General features: G+C 39.9%; 1 protein-coding gene across 1 annotated transcript in view; it reads left to right on the top strand.

Annotated features, from left to right (window-relative positions):
- Positions 1-18,303: 18,303 nt before the first annotated feature.
- The window catches only part of AMMECR1 (AMMECR nuclear protein 1), a 63,811-nt gene continuing 62,796 nt past the window's right edge, over positions 18,304-19,318 (top strand). Inside the window, exon 1 of the mRNA XM_044682883.1 lies at positions 18,304-18,380. Coding sequence (XP_044538818.1) covers positions 18,304-18,380 — 77 coding nt within the window. The remainder of the gene's footprint in view (positions 18,381-19,318) is intronic.

The following is a 19,318-nucleotide window of genomic DNA, read 5'->3' as shown; positions in this document are numbered from 1 at the left end:
ACTTAATGGGGTCCTAAGTCTTGCTGCTCTCAGGAACAGGTCCCGGAGCTGCTGATGACTCGATGGGTGCCCCAAACTTGCTCTATTTCTTTTTAGCTGGGTTCGGAGCTATAGGTGAGTGTGGAGGGGGTGGGGGTGGGGCGGTTGCTCAGCTCGCGATTGAGTGAGTGAGAGCCCTTTTTAGCTTGGAAATGTCTCGATTCCACGTACCTTCCACGCTGTGCCCTGTTGTGGGGTTCCTCCGTTCGTCTGGACTTGTTTTTATGTCCCCTTGAGGAGTTTTGTATGTTTCGGTCAGGAGAGGTTAAGAGCTGCTTCTTACTCTGCCGCCATCTTAACCCGGAAGCCTCTTTTACCTCACTTCAGTATTTTTGCCAAGAAAACTCCAAAGGGAGTTACAAAGAGATGGACAAGACTGGGACACAACCAAGTGACAATATAGAGTGTAAGCTGTCTGTGGTCTCAGGAGATGCTTCTTCCTCCAGTTCCAGAGGCAACTGCCTGTTCTTTTCTTTTTGATATGATTTCCCTCCCCAGGGCCAACTTCCCACCCAGGCACCCCTCCTTGTGCCCCAAGGGCTAGGCCCCTGCTCATTTCACCATTCTTCTCTTTGAGTTTCTCTGTTGCTCTTCCTTTTCTCTTTCTTTTTTCTCTCCCTGGCTTAGATAGGAATAAGATTCATGAGATTGCTTTCTTTGTTTCAAAGAACTCCCCTAGTCATAAGAAACAGTAAATGTGTCACCATCTCTTCCCTTAACTTCCTCAGCACATTTCTTTGGGTTTGGTTTTTGAATACTCAACTCAGAGCTTGCTACCTTGTTCTATCACTAATCCCTGGGTTGTTCCCTTGTGTCTGAATGAGTCTCCAAGACCCTATTTGGGGTTTTCTTGGCAGAGATACTGGAATGATTTGCCATTCCCTTCTCCAGCTCATCTTATAGATGAGGAAACTGAGGCAAACAGGGTTATGTGACTTGCCCAGGGTCACACAGTGTCTTCAGGCCACATTTGAACCCAGGTCTTCTGAATTCCAGGCCAGGTACTCTAGCCACTGTACCGCCTAGTTGTGGATGCTAATTCTTATACAGGGTGGTAACCTGAAGGGGACCCTAGGGCTTTCTCCCCCTTTCATATCGTCAACATCAGATTATCATTTAGTCCTTTCAGATTGTTCATATGTGTACATTTTTAACAATTTATTTGGCCACTACATTTGCATTTCAAATTCTGTCTAATTCTCTTTTACCCAACAGAAATGCTTGGAAGTTATCAATTGGGTTAAAAGTCCAATTGTCCCCCCCCCCCCCCCGAATATGTTCAACTTTGCTTTTTAGAGAATTATTCCAGTCTTTGCTTCTTCCTCGGTACATAGTCTAATTGGAGTTCTGTGGTATGTGGTCTGACTCTTCCTATCTGCTTGCAACATTTTCTCTTTGACCTGGAAGTTCTGGAACTCTACAGTCATCTTTCTGTTTGTCCTCCCTGGTGATGTCCTGTGGAATCCCTTAAACTGTACTTTGTCCTCTGGTTCTAACCCTTAGACGCTTTTATGATTTCTTGAAATGTGGTGTTCGTGGTTTTTATTTCATCACATTTGTCTGGGATACCAGTATGTCTCAGGTGATTTCTGAGGTCTGTTTTCCTGCTCGATTTTTAGAATTGCCCATATCTAGAGATCCCCTGTGGCTCTAAGGCTGTAATACGGGGATTTCATGAGGTCTTGAGCAGTTTTGCTATCTTTGCTCTTCAGTTTCTCTATCAGTGAATTTTAGAGTTTGGTTCCCTCTATTTTTCGCCTTAAGGTTTTCTAGCTTCTGTTGTAAGGCATCTGTTTTTAAGTCTGGGGTTAAGAGCGTTATTTTGTTCTTTATCTCCGCATACCTCGATTAGGCTTCCTCACCCATTTTATGGTCATTTTCTTCTCTTTTCTGAGGGGTTAGTTAGAGTTATTGCAGCATTTTTCCTCTTCTGGGCTTTTTGTCTTTGCATTCTCTTACTCCATATTATTTCTTAATTTTACAGATCGATTTACTTGCTTCTTCCCTCAGTCTCTGCTGTTTTTTCCTCTTGTGAGGCCTTCCTTGCCTTCCTTTTCTTTCTTTTAGTTGTTTTTCGTTTATTGTGTGCATTTCTGGTTCTCTTGAGTTCCCAAGGGGGGAACTTGGCTTATTCACAATCTCTGAATGAGCTTTCTTGTCAAAAGCCCCTTCTTCTCCATTCCTTCTGGAGCAGGCCCCCTTTCAGAGCTTTTCTTCCCTTCAAGGCCAGCTATTCTCTCTCGTCCACGTCACCAGGGCTGTGTGAATTTACCAATTCAGCTTGGGCCAGGTGCATCACTGCTCAGGGGAGTCTCTGAGAAGCAGCAACTGGCATCGGAGTGGTTAGGGATGGCCCTTGGCAGGGCCCCCCACCGTGTGGAATAGTCCCAGAAGCTTCTTGCCACTGCAGAGCCCAAAGAGGGGAATGGGACACAAGAATTACAGCCAACTCATGAGAACTAAGAATGATTTTGGAGGCCAACAGGCAGCAGGTCCTTCCCTCTTTGTTCTGGGGTGACTACCTTAAGGGCATTGTTTTCCATCTTTTTTATTGTTTTGACAGAGGGGAGCTGATCTTACATGCAACTTCTCACTTGGTGGTCTTGCCAGAAACTTTTAGCAATAGTTTTTTTTTTTTAAAAACCCTTACCTTCTGTCTTAGAACCAGTTCTAAGGCAGAAGAGTGATAAAGGTTAGACATTTGGGGTTGAGTGACTTACCCAGGGTCACACAGCTAGGAAGCAGTGTTTGAATCCAGATTTCAACACAGGTTCTTCTGACTCTACGCTTGGCACTCTATCCACTGAGCCACCTAGCTGTTCCACTTAGCAATAGCCTTTTTTTAAACTTTCTATTTTTTTTTACTTGTAGAAACAATTTTTTTTGACATTTTGCATTTCAGATTCTTTCCCTTCCCCCTCCCTGTCCTCTAGCAGTCTTTAGCAATAGTCTTAAATAAAACTAAGCATTTAAGAAGGTAGAAACAAATGAATTAGCAAATGAAATAACCAAAATGGTTTTTGTTCTTGTGTCCCCTTCCAGTTCTATCTCAAATTCTACTAATTTTTTTTTAATTTTTAAAAACTCACATTTGAAGTAAAACATGATTAGATGGTAAAAGCAAGGGTAGTGAAAATAATGACTACAAAATGGTACCACAGTCCCATTCCACTCTACAATGGGGTGATGCTAGCTGTGAATACAAATGATCATCCCAAAATGGACCATCTTTTTTTTTTTAGCTCAGAGGAAAGTGGAAGAAGGATTGAGGTATATTGTATGTTCACCATAGTATCTTAGATGGAGTTAATGAGTCCAAGTTAATCTGATCTTATTTCAATTCTTTATCTTTTTTCTTTTTTTTAAGCATCTAAATTTTTATTTTTTATTTTTTTCCATAGACTTTTATTTTTTTTACATGATTCATGTTTTTACTTTCCCCTTCAGTCCCCCTTTAGCCCCCACCCCCATATCCAACACGCATTTCCACTGGTTTTAACACGTGTGACCAGTCAAGACTTGTTTACATATTATTGATAGTTGCATTGGTATGGTCATTTAGTGTCTGCCTCTCCAATCATGTCCTCATCAACCCATGTGTTCAAGCGGTTGTTTTACTTCTGTGTTTCTACTCCTGCAGTTCTTCCTCTGAATGTGGGTAGCATTCTTTCTTATAAATCCCTCAGAATTGACCTGGGTCATTGCATTGCTGCCAGTACAGAAGTCCATTACATTAGATTGTACCACAGTGTATCAGTCTCTGTGTACAATGTTTTCCTGGTTCTGCTCCTTTCACTCTGCATCAATTCCTGGAGGTCTTTCTAGTTCACATGGAATTCCTCCAGTTCATTATTCCTTTGAGCACAATAGTATTCCATCACCAGCAGATACCACAATTTGTTCAGCCATTCCCCAATTGAAGGGTATTCTCTCGTTTTCCAGTTTTTTTGCCACCACAAAAAGCATGGCTATAAATATTTTTGTACAAGTCTGTTTATCTATGATCTCTTTGGGGTACAAACCCAGCAATGTTATGGCCGGATCAAAGGGCAGGCATTCTTTTAGCGCTCTTTGGGCATAGTTCCAAATTGCCATCCAGAATGGTTGGATCAGTTCACAACTCCACCAGCAATGCATTAATGTCCCGATTTTGCCACATCTCCTCCAACATTCATTACTCTCCCCTGCTATCATTTTAGCCAATCTGCTAGGTATGAGATGATACCCCAGAGTTGTTTTGATTTGCATTTCTCTAATTATTAGAGATTTAGAACACCTTCTCATGTACTTATTGATAGTTTTGATTTCTTTATCTGAAAATTGCCTATTCATGTCCCTTGCCCATTTATCAATTGAGGAATGGCTTGATTTTTTTATAAAATCGATTTAGCTCCTTTTGTATATTTGAGTAATTAGACTCTACTCTATCAAAATTTTTTGTTATAAAGATTTTCCCCCAGTTTGTTGTTTCCCTTCTGATTTTGGTTGCATTGTTTTTGTTTGTACAAAACCTTTTTAATTTAATATAATCAAAATTATTTATTTTACATTTTGCAAAATGTAAAATAAATAATTCTTTATCTTTCAAAGAGAATTATCTTTTGATTTGGAATAATAGAAGAAAAGGGAATTGAGAATAGAAACCCAAGATAAGCCCAGAGATATCTGGCTATGTATTGCTGCTCACACCTATTTGTTACCCTGTCATTCTAGATTACTGAAAGAATTTGCAGGTGAGATTGCTAATCCAGTCAGTAATCTCTGATGGACATCATGATGGAGATGGAGGAAAAGATGAAGAAATGGAAGGGTACTCCAGGACCAGAGAAGGGCAAACACCCAAATTTTCAAAAAATAAAAATAAAAAGGAAGAGATTGGAGCCTTGGAATTGTGGGCACTGTAGTGAGCTTGACTTTGGTTTCTAAACAACATATTATTAAAAAGATAGTTAGGGAACCCCTAAATAAGGAATTGGTCATCACAAAAAGCCCACATGACTTCATCAGGAGTAAGTCATTCAACCTCTTTTGCTTTTTTTGACTGGGTAGCTAGACTGGAAGATTAGGATTTCAACAAAGCATTTGCCTAAGTGTCATGTCAGAAAAAGGTGGAGAGAGGTGGGATAAATAAGAGTAGAGCTGTTCCATCCAAATAATAGTCATTACTAAGTGTCGTTTTGGAGGAGTGTTCCAGCAGAATGCCAGGGGGATCTGTTGGCCCTTGGGTTATTTGTCATTTTTTCGAATCAGTGACTTGAGTAAAAGATCTAGATTAAATCCATGCCAAATTTCAAAGTGTTAAGACGCTGGGGAGGGTAGCTAGCATATTAGATTAGAGTCAAGATCCAAAAAGATCTGGATGGAGAGATTGAGGTAAGTCAAGTAAGATCAAATGCAATAAAGATGCATGTAAATTTTAAAAGTCGGGTTAAAAATCCTCATTGAAAGACAGTTGTACTCATGGGGGAATATGTGGGCAGAATGTTCCATATGCTTTCAGGTATATTCCTTCTATCAGTTGGTTTTGCTTAGATGTTTTTCTTTGTTATAAGGGAGGCAGGAAATGACAGTGGTATAAAAGGAAAAAGACTTCAGTAATCTTAAAAAAATAATCGTATACCACATGGGAGAGGCATAGGTAGGCAATAGTTCAGCTGAATAAGATCTGAGGGTTTTAATGGACTGCAAATTCATCTTTGGGGTGGACAGCCATGATAGCCAAATTTAAGCGTTTAAAGGATTTTCATCTGGAAGAAAGAACAGATTTGTTCTCTTTGGCTCCAGAGAACAAAAGTAGGAGCATTAAGTGGAGATTTCAAGGAGAAAATCTTAGGCTTATGGTTAAAAAGCTTTCCTAGCAATAAGACAGTGCCCTCCTGAAGTAGAATGGGCTGCTTTGGGAGGGGGGCAGGTTCTCCCTCACTGGAAATCTTTGAACAGAACTCTTGGTATGGGGGGAGATTCTTGTTCTGCTTGTACAGGTTGAACCAAATTGCCTCCTACAGCCCTTCTTCTGCTTGAATTCTTTGGGGCTAAGGAAACAGAATTTCTTTTTGTGAAAAGTCTGATTTACCTGTAACTGAAGGAAAACATCTTTTGCATAAAGACAGAAACTGTTTGTGTAGAGCTACTTGCCTCTATTAATGTCTCTCATGTGTGTTTTTGCTTTCTTTGCCTCTAGATTGTAAATTATTCAAGGACAATTACTTTGCTATATCTTATGTACTTCCTTGCAGTTCCTAGTACTGTTCTTTGTGTATACTGAATGTTGTCAACTGCGTGGTTAGCTTCCATTAAGTCATAACGGTTTTTTAATGATGCTTTTTTTTACACCACTCTCATTTCCCAATAACCAGAGAACTCCCACTTAGAACAAAGAAAAACGATTTGAGAAAACAAACCTACACACAAAGTAGCTTCATCTGGCAGCATATGCAGCAGCCTGCACCTGTAGTCCCCTGCTTCCCTACCAAAAGGGAGGGAGTTTCTTCAGTTTTCTCTGGAACCAAACCTTACATGTTATGGATAATCAGAATTTGGATGCTTTTTTTTTTAAACCCTCATCTTCCATCTTGGAGTCAATACTGTGTATTGGCTCCAAGGCAGAAGAGCAGTGAGGGCTAGGCAATGGGGGTCAAGTGACCTGCCCAGGGTCACAAAGCTGGGAAGTGTCTGACGACAGATTTGAACCCAGGACCTCCCGTCTCTAGACCTGGCTCTCCATCCACTGAGCTCCCCAGCTGCCCCCTCGGATGCTTTTGAGGACAGTTTTCACTTATGGTGATTGAAACACATTCCTACCCCTTCATAGGTCAAAGTTCCAATGACATGGTTCCTTAAATTCCTGAGTTTGCAGATGAAGGAAGGGCATCTTTTTTCCTTCGTGGTGTGATTTTCAATTCAATTTGCCAAGATTGTTTATGTACATTGTGATAGATATGAGAGATACAATGGCACATTTTATTTACTTATTTTTAAAACCCTTACCTTCTGTCTTACTGTCAATTCTAAGACAGAGGAGTGGCAAGGACTAAGAAATTGGGGTTAAGTGACTTGCCCAGGGTCACACACATCTAGGAAAGGCCTGAATCCAAATTTGAACTCAGGTCCTCCAGACTCCAGGCCTGGTGCTCTGTCTACTATGCTACCTAGTAGCTCCTGAGAATCTTTTTTTTTTTTTTTTTTAAACCCATACCTTCTGTCTTAGTATCCATTTTAAGAAAGAAGGGCTAAAAGGACTAGAAAATTAGAGTTAAGGGACTTCCCCTGGTCATACACCTAGGAAGAATCTGAAGCCAGATTTGAACATAGGTCCTCCCAACTCCAGGCCTGGTGCTCTATTCACTGTGCTACTAGCTGCCACTAAAACAGATAATGGTAATTTTTTAAACAAACAATTCCTTTATGAACTTTACATTTTCATGGGAGGAATAACATTCATACAGATAAATATAATGGAAGTATAAGGTAATGGGGGGGGGATGGAATCCTTGACATCTGGAAAGATAAGAAAAGAATCTGTGTAGCTTGTGCCTAGTTTGTGCAAAGTACTTGGAAATCAAAGGATAAAAGGAAGATAGTCCTTGCCATTGGATATAAATTAATTCCCCCTCTCCTCTCAACCCCCAAACCATCAGAGAAAACTTGTCCAGATGGATTTACCAGTTTATTCTATTGAACCTTTAATGATAAAAGAACTGCTATGATCTCTAAAGTATTCACAAAAACAAAGAAAAGAATTTGCTTTACTCACACTGATCCCATTAAACAATGGAGAGATCAAGCAGAAAAAGAAAACTGCAGACAGATTTCACTACTGATGCAAAATTATTAGTGAAGAAAATGTAGCAATTTATATTCTTAAGTATTAATTTTGACCACTTATTTTGTGCTAGGAATGGAGCAATAATGATTTAACATTAGAAAATCTATAAACAAATCTGGCCTCAGACACTTCCTAGCTACGTGACCCTAGGCAAGTCACTTAAAATTGCCTATCCCTTACCACTCTTCTGCCTTAGAATCAATTAATTCTAAGACAAGGTCAGAGGATTTTTTTTAAAAAAGAAAAATTATAAACATCTCTTTGCCATTGCAAGAATAATTTTTAAGGTCATGATTATATCAGTAGATTCTAGGAAGAGCCTTCAAGAAAATTACACTACTTTGTTTTAATAATGCCAAAGAGTATAAGAATAGGGCCTTTTCCTAATTATCATCAAAAATTGTTATTTAAAACTAAGATAATATTGCTTGTAATGATGAAACAAATAGTGGAAGCCTTGACACTATAATCAAAGATAAAGGGGACAGCTAGGTGGCTCAGTGAATAAAGAACCAGGCCTAGAGACGGGAGGTCTTTAGGTTCAAATTTGGTCTCAGACATTTCCTAGCTGGGTGACCCTGGGCAAGTCAGTTGACCTCCATTGCCTAGCCCTTACCAATCTTCTGCTTTGGAACCAATACGCAGTATTGACTCCAAAACAGAAGATGAGGATTTAAAAATTAAAAAAAAGGTAAAGCAAGTTGCCTGTTGTCTCCACTCTTATTTGATCTCATAAAGTGACTCTAGCAATCAGAAAAAAAGTGAATAAATATAGGTAAACAGATGATAATGATAGTTTACTTAGAGAACCTTAGAGAATGAACGGAAAGGAGATGATTTTTGTCTTCAGCAAAGTAGTAATATATAAAAGATATCCACAGAAAGTTATAATTTTGCATCTTTTTTTCTTTCCCTATTCCTTTTATTTTTATTTTTTAATTCAGTTTATTTTTTTCAATCTTTGAAAATCCACCTTCTTTCCTGTTCCCCTGCACCTATTGAGAAAAGAAAAACAAAACTCTCATCTTGCAAACGTGTAATAGTCAAACAAAACTTGTTCTCACATTGGCTATGTCCGAAATAAATAAATCATAGTCTGCATTCTGAATCCATCATCAGATCTCTGAAATTGTGATTAATGTACTTGGCTTCCCACAATCCTTCCTGCATATCTCATTGTCCTTTTGTGTCAGCTTTGATAATTTGAAGGAGTATGAGGTGGAACCTCAGAGTTGTTTTAATATGTTTCTCTAATTGTTAGTGATTTGGAGCATTTTTAAATATGACTATTAATAGTTTGTGTTTCTTCCTTTGACAACTCCCTGTTCATATCCTTTGACTATTTATCAGATCAATAATGACTCTTAATAAATTTGATTTCATTCCCTATATATCTTAGGATGAGGTTTTTATCAGAAAACTTGTTGCAAAATTTTTTTCTCAGTTACCTACTTCTCTTCCAATTTTTACTATGTTGATCTTGTTTGTGCAAAAACCTTTTAATATTATGTAGTCAAAGTTGTCTATTTTTGCCTTCTGTTATCTTCTCTAGCCTTTTGTTACAAACTCTCTTGCCCTATCCATAAATCGGACAGGTAATTTCTTCCTTGCTTTAATTTATTATGTCACCCTTAATGTCAAAGTCAAGTTTCTGTTTGGGGCTTATTTTAACTTGCGGTATGAAACCTTGGTCTAGTCCAGTGGTTCCCAAACTTTTTTGGCCTACCACCCCCTTTCCAGAAAAAATATTACTTAACGTCCCTGGAAATTAATTTTTAAAAAATTTTAATAGCAATGAATAGGAAAAATAAATGTACCTGTGGCCATCGCCGCCTTCCTCAATCGCTGCAGCACCCACCAGGGGGCGGTGGCGCCCACTTTGGGAATCACTGGTCTAGACCTAGTTTCTATCAGATTGCTTTCCCAACAATTTTTCTTGAATAATAAGTTCTTGCTCCATTATTTGGAATCTTCGGGTTTATCAAACATGAGGCTGTTGTGTTCATTTGATTCATTCCTTTATTTTAAAAATAATTTTATTGATTTTTTTAATATTGCTGTGATTTCCCCACTGCTTCTCCCTCATCAGAGAGAGCAGTCCCTTTTAACCAAGGTTTTTTTTTAAGTAAAAGGAAGAGGGAAAAAAAAAAAGATTTTTGTGTCCTGTCACTTAGAGGAAGAGATAAAAGAAATTCCATTGGATTCCTGCATTAAAATATCTTAGAATTAACCTATCAAGTCAGCTGGGAAAACTTTTAAAAATAGAACTGCAAAACAGTTTTTTTCCCAGATTCAAAAGAATCATACAACTCTTTTAGAGGTCATCTAGTCTAATAATTTTGGAGATGATGCAACCGAGAGATTAAGTGATTTACCCATATTTGCACAACTAGTAAGTAGTAAAGTCTGGATTTGAACTCAGATCCTCTTATTCCAAATCCAACACACTTTCTACTATATCATATGAAGTATTTTTGAGCCTTTGTTTTCTAACTTCTTCCTAAATATGCATTTTGTCTGTCTTCTCTGACAAGTGATCATTCAGTTTCTATTTGAATACCTCTAGTAATTGACAGTTCATTATCTTTATCTATTTGTTAAGTGACAGAATGAATAAATTCTACTCATAGAGTCTTAGCATTGGAAGGAAAGTTAATGATCATCTCTTCTAAAATATCTACCTGGGATCTGCATTAACAGAAATAAATCCTAGCTACATGAAGGCACTCTAACATAGTTTAGCTGCCAGCTTCTTCTTTATGCAGCAGGGAAAAAAGATAAAATCACATAAATATTTGTGAGGGGCTTTAAAATGAGTGTCACAGGTAGTGAATTATATCCTACATGCCTGTGGTTACAAACAAAATGAACTTGATTTGAAATCCAAATTTTTAAAACACAACTGTGTTAGAGATGAGTTCACTTTATAAAAATCAAGATTAAGGCTGAAATAATGAAGAGCTTTTTAATGCTTGTGGCTGGATTGTGCCAATATAGGAAAAGCTATAATGCTACCATACTACTCTGTAGATTTGATGCCATACTGATCAAATTACTAAAGAAGTACTTTATAGAATTAAACAAAATAGTTTTAAAGTGCAGGTGAATAATAGGGCAAGAATATCAAAAGATACAGAAAAAAGTTGTATGGCATAATGGAATGTTAGACGGGGAGTCCAGAAGAACCTGATTTCAAGTCTTGCTTTTGACACATGTAAACTGTGGAACTATGGGCAAGTCTCTTAATCCAGCCGTCCTTCTAAGAAGACAAGTAACAAATACTGCCCAGTCTGCAGCAGGAGAGGAATTTTCCACACTGGAAGCTTCTTAAATCAGTGGAATCTTCTCTGTAACAATAACAACAAAATTAAAGTTAAAATAATTAGAAGGGAAAGAAGGAAACATGGACTTGATGTGACCAGGTTAGAAAATAGGTTTGTGAAGCAGCTAGGTACTCTCGTGGATTATGGAACCAAACTTGGAGTCGTGAAGACCTGCTTTCAAATCTGGCTTCAGACATTTCCCAGTTGTGTGACCCTGGGCAAGTCAGGGAGCCCTGATTGTCTAGCCCTTAATGCTCTTCTGCCTTAGAATTGATACTAAAACAGAAGGTCAGGGTTTTCTATATTTGTTGTCGAGTCCTTTCAGTCGTATACGCCTCAGTGCGACTCCATTTGAAGTTTGCCATTTCCTTCTCCAGCTCATTTTCCAGATGAGGAAACTGAGCCAAACATGGTTAAGTGATGTGCCCAGGGTCACACAAGTAGTTTCTGAGGTCATATTTGAACTCAGGAAGATGAGTCTATTGACTCCAGGCCTGGCATTCTATTCACTGAGCCAACTAGCTGCCCCGGAAAATATATTGATTACAAAGGAGTAATTATCAAAACTATCCAAATAAAAGTTGATCAGTGGCATGGACTAGATAAGCAAGACCTAGAAACAGACACTCCTAGAAATGTAAAGTTTAGTTAAATGTAGTATCCGTATGACTGGGGAAGGACGGTAAGAAAGCAGCAAGCACCATCTCAGTGCTGCATGGAGAGGCAGACCTTCCAGGAATAAAGGGGAGATCATTCTTCTCTATTCTGCCTGTGTTAGGCCACACCCGGTGCATCCTTTTCAGTTCTGGGTGCTACAGTTTAAGGAAGACACTGAGAAGCTATTGAGAGGAGAGCAACCCAAAAACCCTTAAGCTCTGATTCGATTAAGAACCAACCAGCTGAGGAAGCCTGGGCTGTTTGTCCTGGAGAAGACACGGCTTGAAGGAGGAAGGGGGGATAGGATGACACATGTAATACTAACTATGTTCAGAGATTTATGACTTGGGCTGTTTGTCCCTCCAGGGTAAGAGGAGAAAAATCATAAAAAATAATACCAAAAAAATGCAAAATTACCAAAAGGCAAATTTTTGGTGTAAGGAGAAACTTCAAACTAGTTAATGCTAACCCCAAGTGGAATCGGTAGCTTTGAGGGCAGTAAAGGGTTTCCCCTATTGGACATCTTCAAGGAAAGGTTAGCTATCACTTACTGGATATGTTTTGGAAGGAATTTCCTTGGAAGGAGTTTTCGTTCAGATATGGGCTGAAGTAAGTGGCCATTAAAAGTCCCTTTTCACTTTGAAATTTTGCAGTACTTAATTTAGCAACTGTTAGGAAAGCTGAAAAATACTCTGGCAAATAATAGGTTTAGATCAGTGATGGGCCAGATGCGGCCCCCCGAAATGTTCTAGCTGGCCACGGGACATTCTTCTTAATCTGATGAACACAGTGAGTAGGACACAATACAATGAAACTCCCAAAGAGTCGCCTTAGAAACAGACTGACAGAGGAGCATTTCCTTTCCTTTGGCCCCCTCTTTCCAAAGTTGGCCCATCACTGGTTTAGATGAACATTTTATACCAAAGGATTTTAAGCCTTTTTTTGTGTCGCAGATGCCTTTGGAGGTCAACCTTGGTGAAACCTGTGGATCTCTTAAAATAATGTGTGTTTTTTAACCCCTTACCTTCCTTCTTAGACTCAATACTGTGTATTGGTTCTAAGGCAGAAGAGAGCTAGCTGTAAGGGCTAGGCAATGGGGGGTGAAGTGACTTGCCCAGGGTCACATAGCTAGTAAGCATCTGAGGTCATATTTGAACCCAGGACCTCCCATCTCTAGGCCTGGCTCTCAATCGACTGAGCCACCCAGCTGCCCCCAAAATGATGCATATAATTCATAGAATTACAAAGGAAACCAATTATTTGAAACATAGTTCTCAGTTATATTTTTCAAAAACAAGTTCATAGGTCCCAGGTAAAGAACTTCTGTCTTACACCATGTTCCAGAATAAATTTCAAATGTAAATGTGACTCCTTAAAAATTATAATAGAATGGAAAGTTATAGCTTTTATAGCTATGTATAGGAGAAAAATGTATAAGTATTCACAGAGCAGAGGCGTTCTTCAAAAACAAAATAGACTCTCGGTTAGATAAGTTAAAAAGCTTTCAGATAAAGCACAGCTATGATCAGAAGATTGTTGGTGAGGAAAAAAACCTCTGCATTACACATATCTGACAAAATCTCACCTCCAAAATCCTTGGGAAATTTACACACATTGGTAAAATGAAATGCCCTTCATTCTCGAATCATCAAATAATGAGCAATTTTCCTAAGAAAAACAAGCTTTAACTCCATGAAAAATGTTTAATATCATCAGGACAGGTTAAGATTTGCAAAACATATTATGCATACATTCTTATTTGATCCACTGCACATTGTAAAGGTTGGTTCCTCCCCCCCCCCCCCCCCCGGGCTCTCAAAGTTAGGAAAGGGAAAATGCATTGTTGGAGGGGCGCGGGGAGCTCAAGTACGATAATTCATAGCTGGTGGAGCGTTGAATTAGTTCAACAGTTCTGGAAACAAATTTGGAATTATGCAAGAAAAGTTTTGAAACTGTTTATTCCATTTGACCTAGAGATTCTGTTACTACTGGGAATAGGCCCTAAGGAGGTTATTGATAGCAAGAAAAGAATGATATGCTCATAAATATTCCTGACAGCAGCATTTGTGACCAAAAACTAGAAATACAATGCATCCAACAGCTGGGGGGATGTAATGGTGACTTATAGAATATTACCGAGCCCTGAGAAATGACGAAGAGGCAGCGGAGATTTACGTGAAGTCACGCTAAGTGAAGAAAGCCAGAGCAGTGTGCACAATCACCGTAATAACTCAACAACTGGCGACCCTGAGAGGCGGCAGAATGGCCCAGCACTATTCAAGTTAAAGGATACGGCACATCCTTGCTCTCCGTTACCTCTCACTAAGCTGCATTTGCTTTCCAACAAATGTGCTCCACAGGGGACTTGGTTTGGATGGTCGGGGGGAATGGCAGGGGGGAGAACAAGTTAAAAAAAACATTTTAAGAGATTTTCTCAGGCCTGCATAAATACATAGAGGCCAGGCAACACGACTGGCGAATAGCTCAGATCCAGTTCATCTAGAATTGAAAGACTAGAAAGCCAAGCACGTGGAGAAAAGCAGTAGGAAATTTGCCTAGAAAAAGACGTTATGATATTGTTCCATGCCAGGGTTATGGTTTGTTGCTTATACAATATGAAGTCCCTGGAAATTTTTGAATTTTGTGACTTGGCATGGTTCGATCTGTGCATCAGGAAGATTAGTATAGTAACCGAATAGGGGATGCATTGGAGTGGGGAGGCCGAAGCTAGGGAGAGCAGATTGGAGGCTCCTTACTATAGTAGTCCAGGTGAGAGGTGTAGAGAGATGCCTTTGGGAGAGGAGAGAAGAGATGATATACAAGAGCTTTCGTGGAGGTTGACTCACTAGGACTTGGCAACTATTTGGACATGGAGAGTGAAGGAGGCAGAGAGGGGTAAAAAAAAAAAGAGGTTTGGAGCCTGAGTGGCCAGTGCGATGGTCTCCTTTGGTAATGGGAATTACAAAACATCTCGTAAATGTCTACCATAGACTACCACAGTATAAGGCATTGGGGAAATCAAGTTAAAATGAAATAGGCCTAGTCCTCGAGGAGCTTACATTCTTTTGGGGGATGGAATACATATACGTTCATATGTTCACTGAAAAAAGACTGAACCTTGAAGGAAGAATAGATCCGCAAGGTAGAGGAGAGAAGTATATGCCAAGCTTTTGAGGATGCAATCATTTGAGAAATAGAATATCGAGCTTCAAAACAGTGGTCATTCACTAGCAATGTGGAGTTTGTGAAAGGGAGTAGTCTGAGATAAGGCCAAGAGGGGAGAAGAGCTGGATTTGGAAAGGAAAGTCTGTGTTTTATCCTCTAAGTAATGGAAAGCCACTGAAGATTTTGGAGAAAGGTAGGATGTAGTCAGAATTGTGCTTCAGGAAGATTATTTTGACAGCTCTGTGGAGGATGGATTGGAGAGCAGGGAGACTAGGAGTAGGCAAACCAATTGGGAATTTCTCAAGTAGGGAAATTTGAAGGAGGGGAATTTTTTAGAATGAAATATGCTTTCAATTTTGGCATGTCTGAGGTGCTAATAAGATATACACGTCAGCATTTGCAGAAAAGTATTTCTAGATATGAGATTAAAATTCAGGGAGGAGATGGAGAAGGGAAGTATATATTTATGAACACATAGATGTGACAAAGCCATGGGACCTGATAGGATCATCAAAGGCAGAGGTATAGTAAAAGAAGAGAGACTGGCAGTAGGGAATAGGGGATGGAGGAAGAAAAGAGAGGATAAGTGAAATATGATGAACTAGTGGAGTCTGACAGGTAGGAGGAACACCAGAGGAGAGCAATGTCCAAAAGGAGATAATCATCAGTGTGGTGTGCTACAGAAAGAGTCATAAGAAATTAATGAGGGGTAAATAAAGAGTTAATGATTAAGAAGTTCTTATAAGTATAGATAAATCATTTTTTTAAAATCCTTACATTCTATCTGAGAATTGATACAAGGTTTTGGTTCCAAAGCAGAAGAAGGACTAGGCAATGGGTGTTAAGCGACTTGCCCGGGGGTCACACAGCTAGGAAATGTCTGAGGCCAGAATTGAACCTAGAACCTCCTGTCTCTCCATTCAGCCACCTAACTGCCCCCTAGATAAATCATTTTGAAGAAGACAATATCACTGGATTGTCAATGTTGGAGGCCATATTGCAAGGGATCTAAATGAGGAAGTGGAGTCAGGCTTGTTGGAAATTTAATGAAAGGAAGAGAAAAGATAAGATGATCCTTTGCAGAAGTGCCAGAGCCAAGGAAAGGCCTGTCTTATCTCTGCCCTTTCTCTAGTTCTCTACTCTTGTATTTTGTACTGCCTATTGGATAGCTTCAGTTGATTACCCTGCCTGCACCTCACACTTAACACGCCTCTAACTGAACTCATGATCTTTTCCCCTAAACTGACTGTTCTTCCAGTCTTCCTTATTTCTAACAAGAGTACCATCCTCCTCCTGGTTTACTGAAGTTCATAACCTTGGAGTCATCCTAGATTCTTAACTTCCTGCTCACATTCTCCTTCTAGGCAGTTGACCTCTCCAATATATCTCATTTCTCCACCCATACTTCCATCACTGTATTTCAGGCTCTCACCACATTTTGCCTCTACTATTGTGATCACTTGCTAATTGGTTTCTGTGAATTTTGTCACTCCCTTCCTGCCACTGCCAGAAACCTTCATTGACTCACTCATGCTCACTAAGTAAAATTGGAATGTCTTCTACAGTAAGAATTTGAAACAGAATGTTCCATAGACATCTCCGACTCAACAGGTCCTAAATGATGTGTTTTCTTCCTTCTCTCCTCCCACACCATTTCCCCCCTTGTAAAAAACAAACAAATAAAAATCTTTCTCCTTCCTAACTTTCCTTTTCTATCTAGAGTGCCACCAGCAGCCTTCTGGTCATCAAAGTTTGCAGCTCTGCTGTAGTCTGACTCTTCCCCCCTCCCCATGTGTATGTATATATTTGTATATGTGTGTGTGTGTGTGTGTGTGTGTGTGTGTGTGTGTGTGCGTGTGTGCATATAGATATAGATATATAGATATATAGATAGATATAGATAGATAGATAAATTTGATATCTATCAAATTTGTTGTCTCCTCTTTGCTTGTACAGCCACTGGCCTAGTGCAGATTTTCAGGAATTCACAAGTGAACTGTTGTAGTCACCTGCTGGTTCTTTCCATATCTAGGCCTGTCGCACTCCACCCCACCCCTTCCCTCTAATCCATTCTCCAACTTTGCCAGTTGCCAGAGTATATTAAAAAAACAAACAAACAAACAACTACTAACTTCCATCTTAGAATCAACAATAAGCATCCATTCCAAGGCAGGAGGGCAATAAGAGCTAGGCTATGGGAGTTAGGTGACTTGCTCAGGGTCACACAGTTAGGAAATGTTTGAGGATACTTTTAAACCCAAGACTTCCCAACTCCAGGCCTGGCTGAGCTCCACTGAGCCACTTAGTTGCTGCTGCTGCTTCTTTTTTTTAAACCCTTAACTTCTGTGTATTGGCTCTTAGGTGGAAGAGCGGTAAGGGTGGGCAATGGGAGTCAAGTGACTTGCTCAGGGTCACACAGCTGGGAAGTGTCTGAGGCCGGATTTGAACCCAGGACCTCCCGTCTCTAGGCCTGGCTCTCAGTCCACTGAGCTACCCAGCTGCACCCACACTTAGTTGCTTCTTAAAGCACAAGGCTGACCATTATTGCCTCTATTATCAAATACTAATTCTTCTGTTTGTCATTTAAAGACTTTCACAACCTGGCTCTGTTTCTCCTTTATAGGCTGATTATACGTTATTCCCTTTTTCTTACTCCTTCTTGGTCTTCCTCACACATGGCATTCCACACCATGTCTCCTTGCCTTTGCCAGAGGCTATGCCTCATGCCTATAATGCACTTCCTCCTTACCCCTGTCTCTTCAAATTCCTAGTGGCCTTTAGGGCTCAGCTCACCCCCTACATGAGCTCTTTCCTCACCACCATTGCTAGCTGTTAGTATCAGTGCTAGCCTCCTGTGCTCCCACCCCTATTACCTTGGATCTACACTTTTCTATATACATGCCGTAGCCTCGGATAGAACTTGAGCCCTTTGTGGGCATGGGCCATGCCTTTTTTGTCTTGGTATCCCCAGCACCGGGCACAGGGCCTGGCATGCATTCGGTGCCTAATAAATACTTGCTGGTTAGGAACTGATTCACTTGGGTCTTTGTACCCATAGTGCTGACCACAGTGTCTGGCACATGGGAGTCCCGTCATAAATATTCGTTGAACTGAATTGAGCCATTCAGACATACAGGACCCTCTACAATCCACCCTCTGTTGGACCTGTTCAGTCTCCATATGCCTTTTTCCATATCCTTCTTCCAGACAGCTGAACGACTTGCTGCTGCCTCTTCATTCGTGTCTTGCCCTCTTCCATCTTATATTTTTCTTGGTTGTTTTTCAGATGTCATTATGCCTTTGGCTTGCTGGAAAAGGAGTGCTCATTGGCTAATGCTTCATAGTTTTGCTGAACGTGCTGTCCTGCTGTTGTAACTTTACTTCTTTGACCTCAGTATAATTTCTCTGTAAGGAACGAGCCAAGAGGAAGAATTTTTGTAAAAGATATTTCTTGACAGAGCCTCGTGTTCGCAGTAATAGGTTGGCCAGGTCACCACGAAGTGGACGTTTTTAGAGGACAAAAGGGTGCTTTATTTCCGTGCCACCTGATGAACACTACAGACATGCAGCGAGCAGAGCAGACTAATCCTTCAGTGTAATCTGTTTTGAAATTTCCTAAAAGTTGTCGAGATTAAAGTGCAAAATGGCTTCCAAATAGAACAGAACTGTTCTTTACGTTTTAATGCCTGAGAACAAAGACCTAATTAATCCTATGTTTCTACAGATGCCTCTGACATCCATATATGTGCACACACAGTCTACTCAAGCATTTGTAAAGTTCAGTGAAAAATAATGCTTTCCTCCTTACTAATTGATCTCAAGCTCAAAGATGTTCCTGTAAAAAGGCTTTTAGGTGCTTAACCTACTTAGAAACATTTTTCAAGACTTTAACATTGTTTTCCTGTAAATTATCCTGCAAATCTATGAGACAGTCGTGAAAATAGATTTCTGGAAGGACTTGTACTTGGAGATAACTCGCTAACATGTTTTTACATAGAACACGTTTGAAAATAACAAGAACGAATTGTCAAAGAGCTTCTTTAGTTCTCCATTTCCACTCATTTAGACTAACCCTATGTAGTCTGGATTTAGAAGGCTTGATTTAGCCTATATAATGCTCTGCTGAAGATGGGAGCCGCGGGGAGAAGAGTTACAATTCCTAACTCGGTCCTCCATCAATTCCACAGGGTGGAGAAGATTCAGATAAAAGGACTTTAGAACTAGAAGGGAGACAGAGATCATCTAGTCCATGCCACTCATATTACAGATGAGGAAATCGAGTCCTACAGAGGTGAATGTCCAGGATAAG

Source organism: Gracilinanus agilis, chromosome X (genome assembly GCF_016433145.1).
Source record: "Gracilinanus agilis isolate LMUSP501 chromosome X, AgileGrace, whole genome shotgun sequence".
NCBI lineage: Eukaryota > Metazoa > Chordata > Mammalia > Didelphimorphia > Didelphidae > Gracilinanus > Gracilinanus agilis.
The sequence above is the reverse complement of the archived record's forward strand: the minus strand, read 5'-3'. Positions and strand labels throughout refer to the sequence as shown.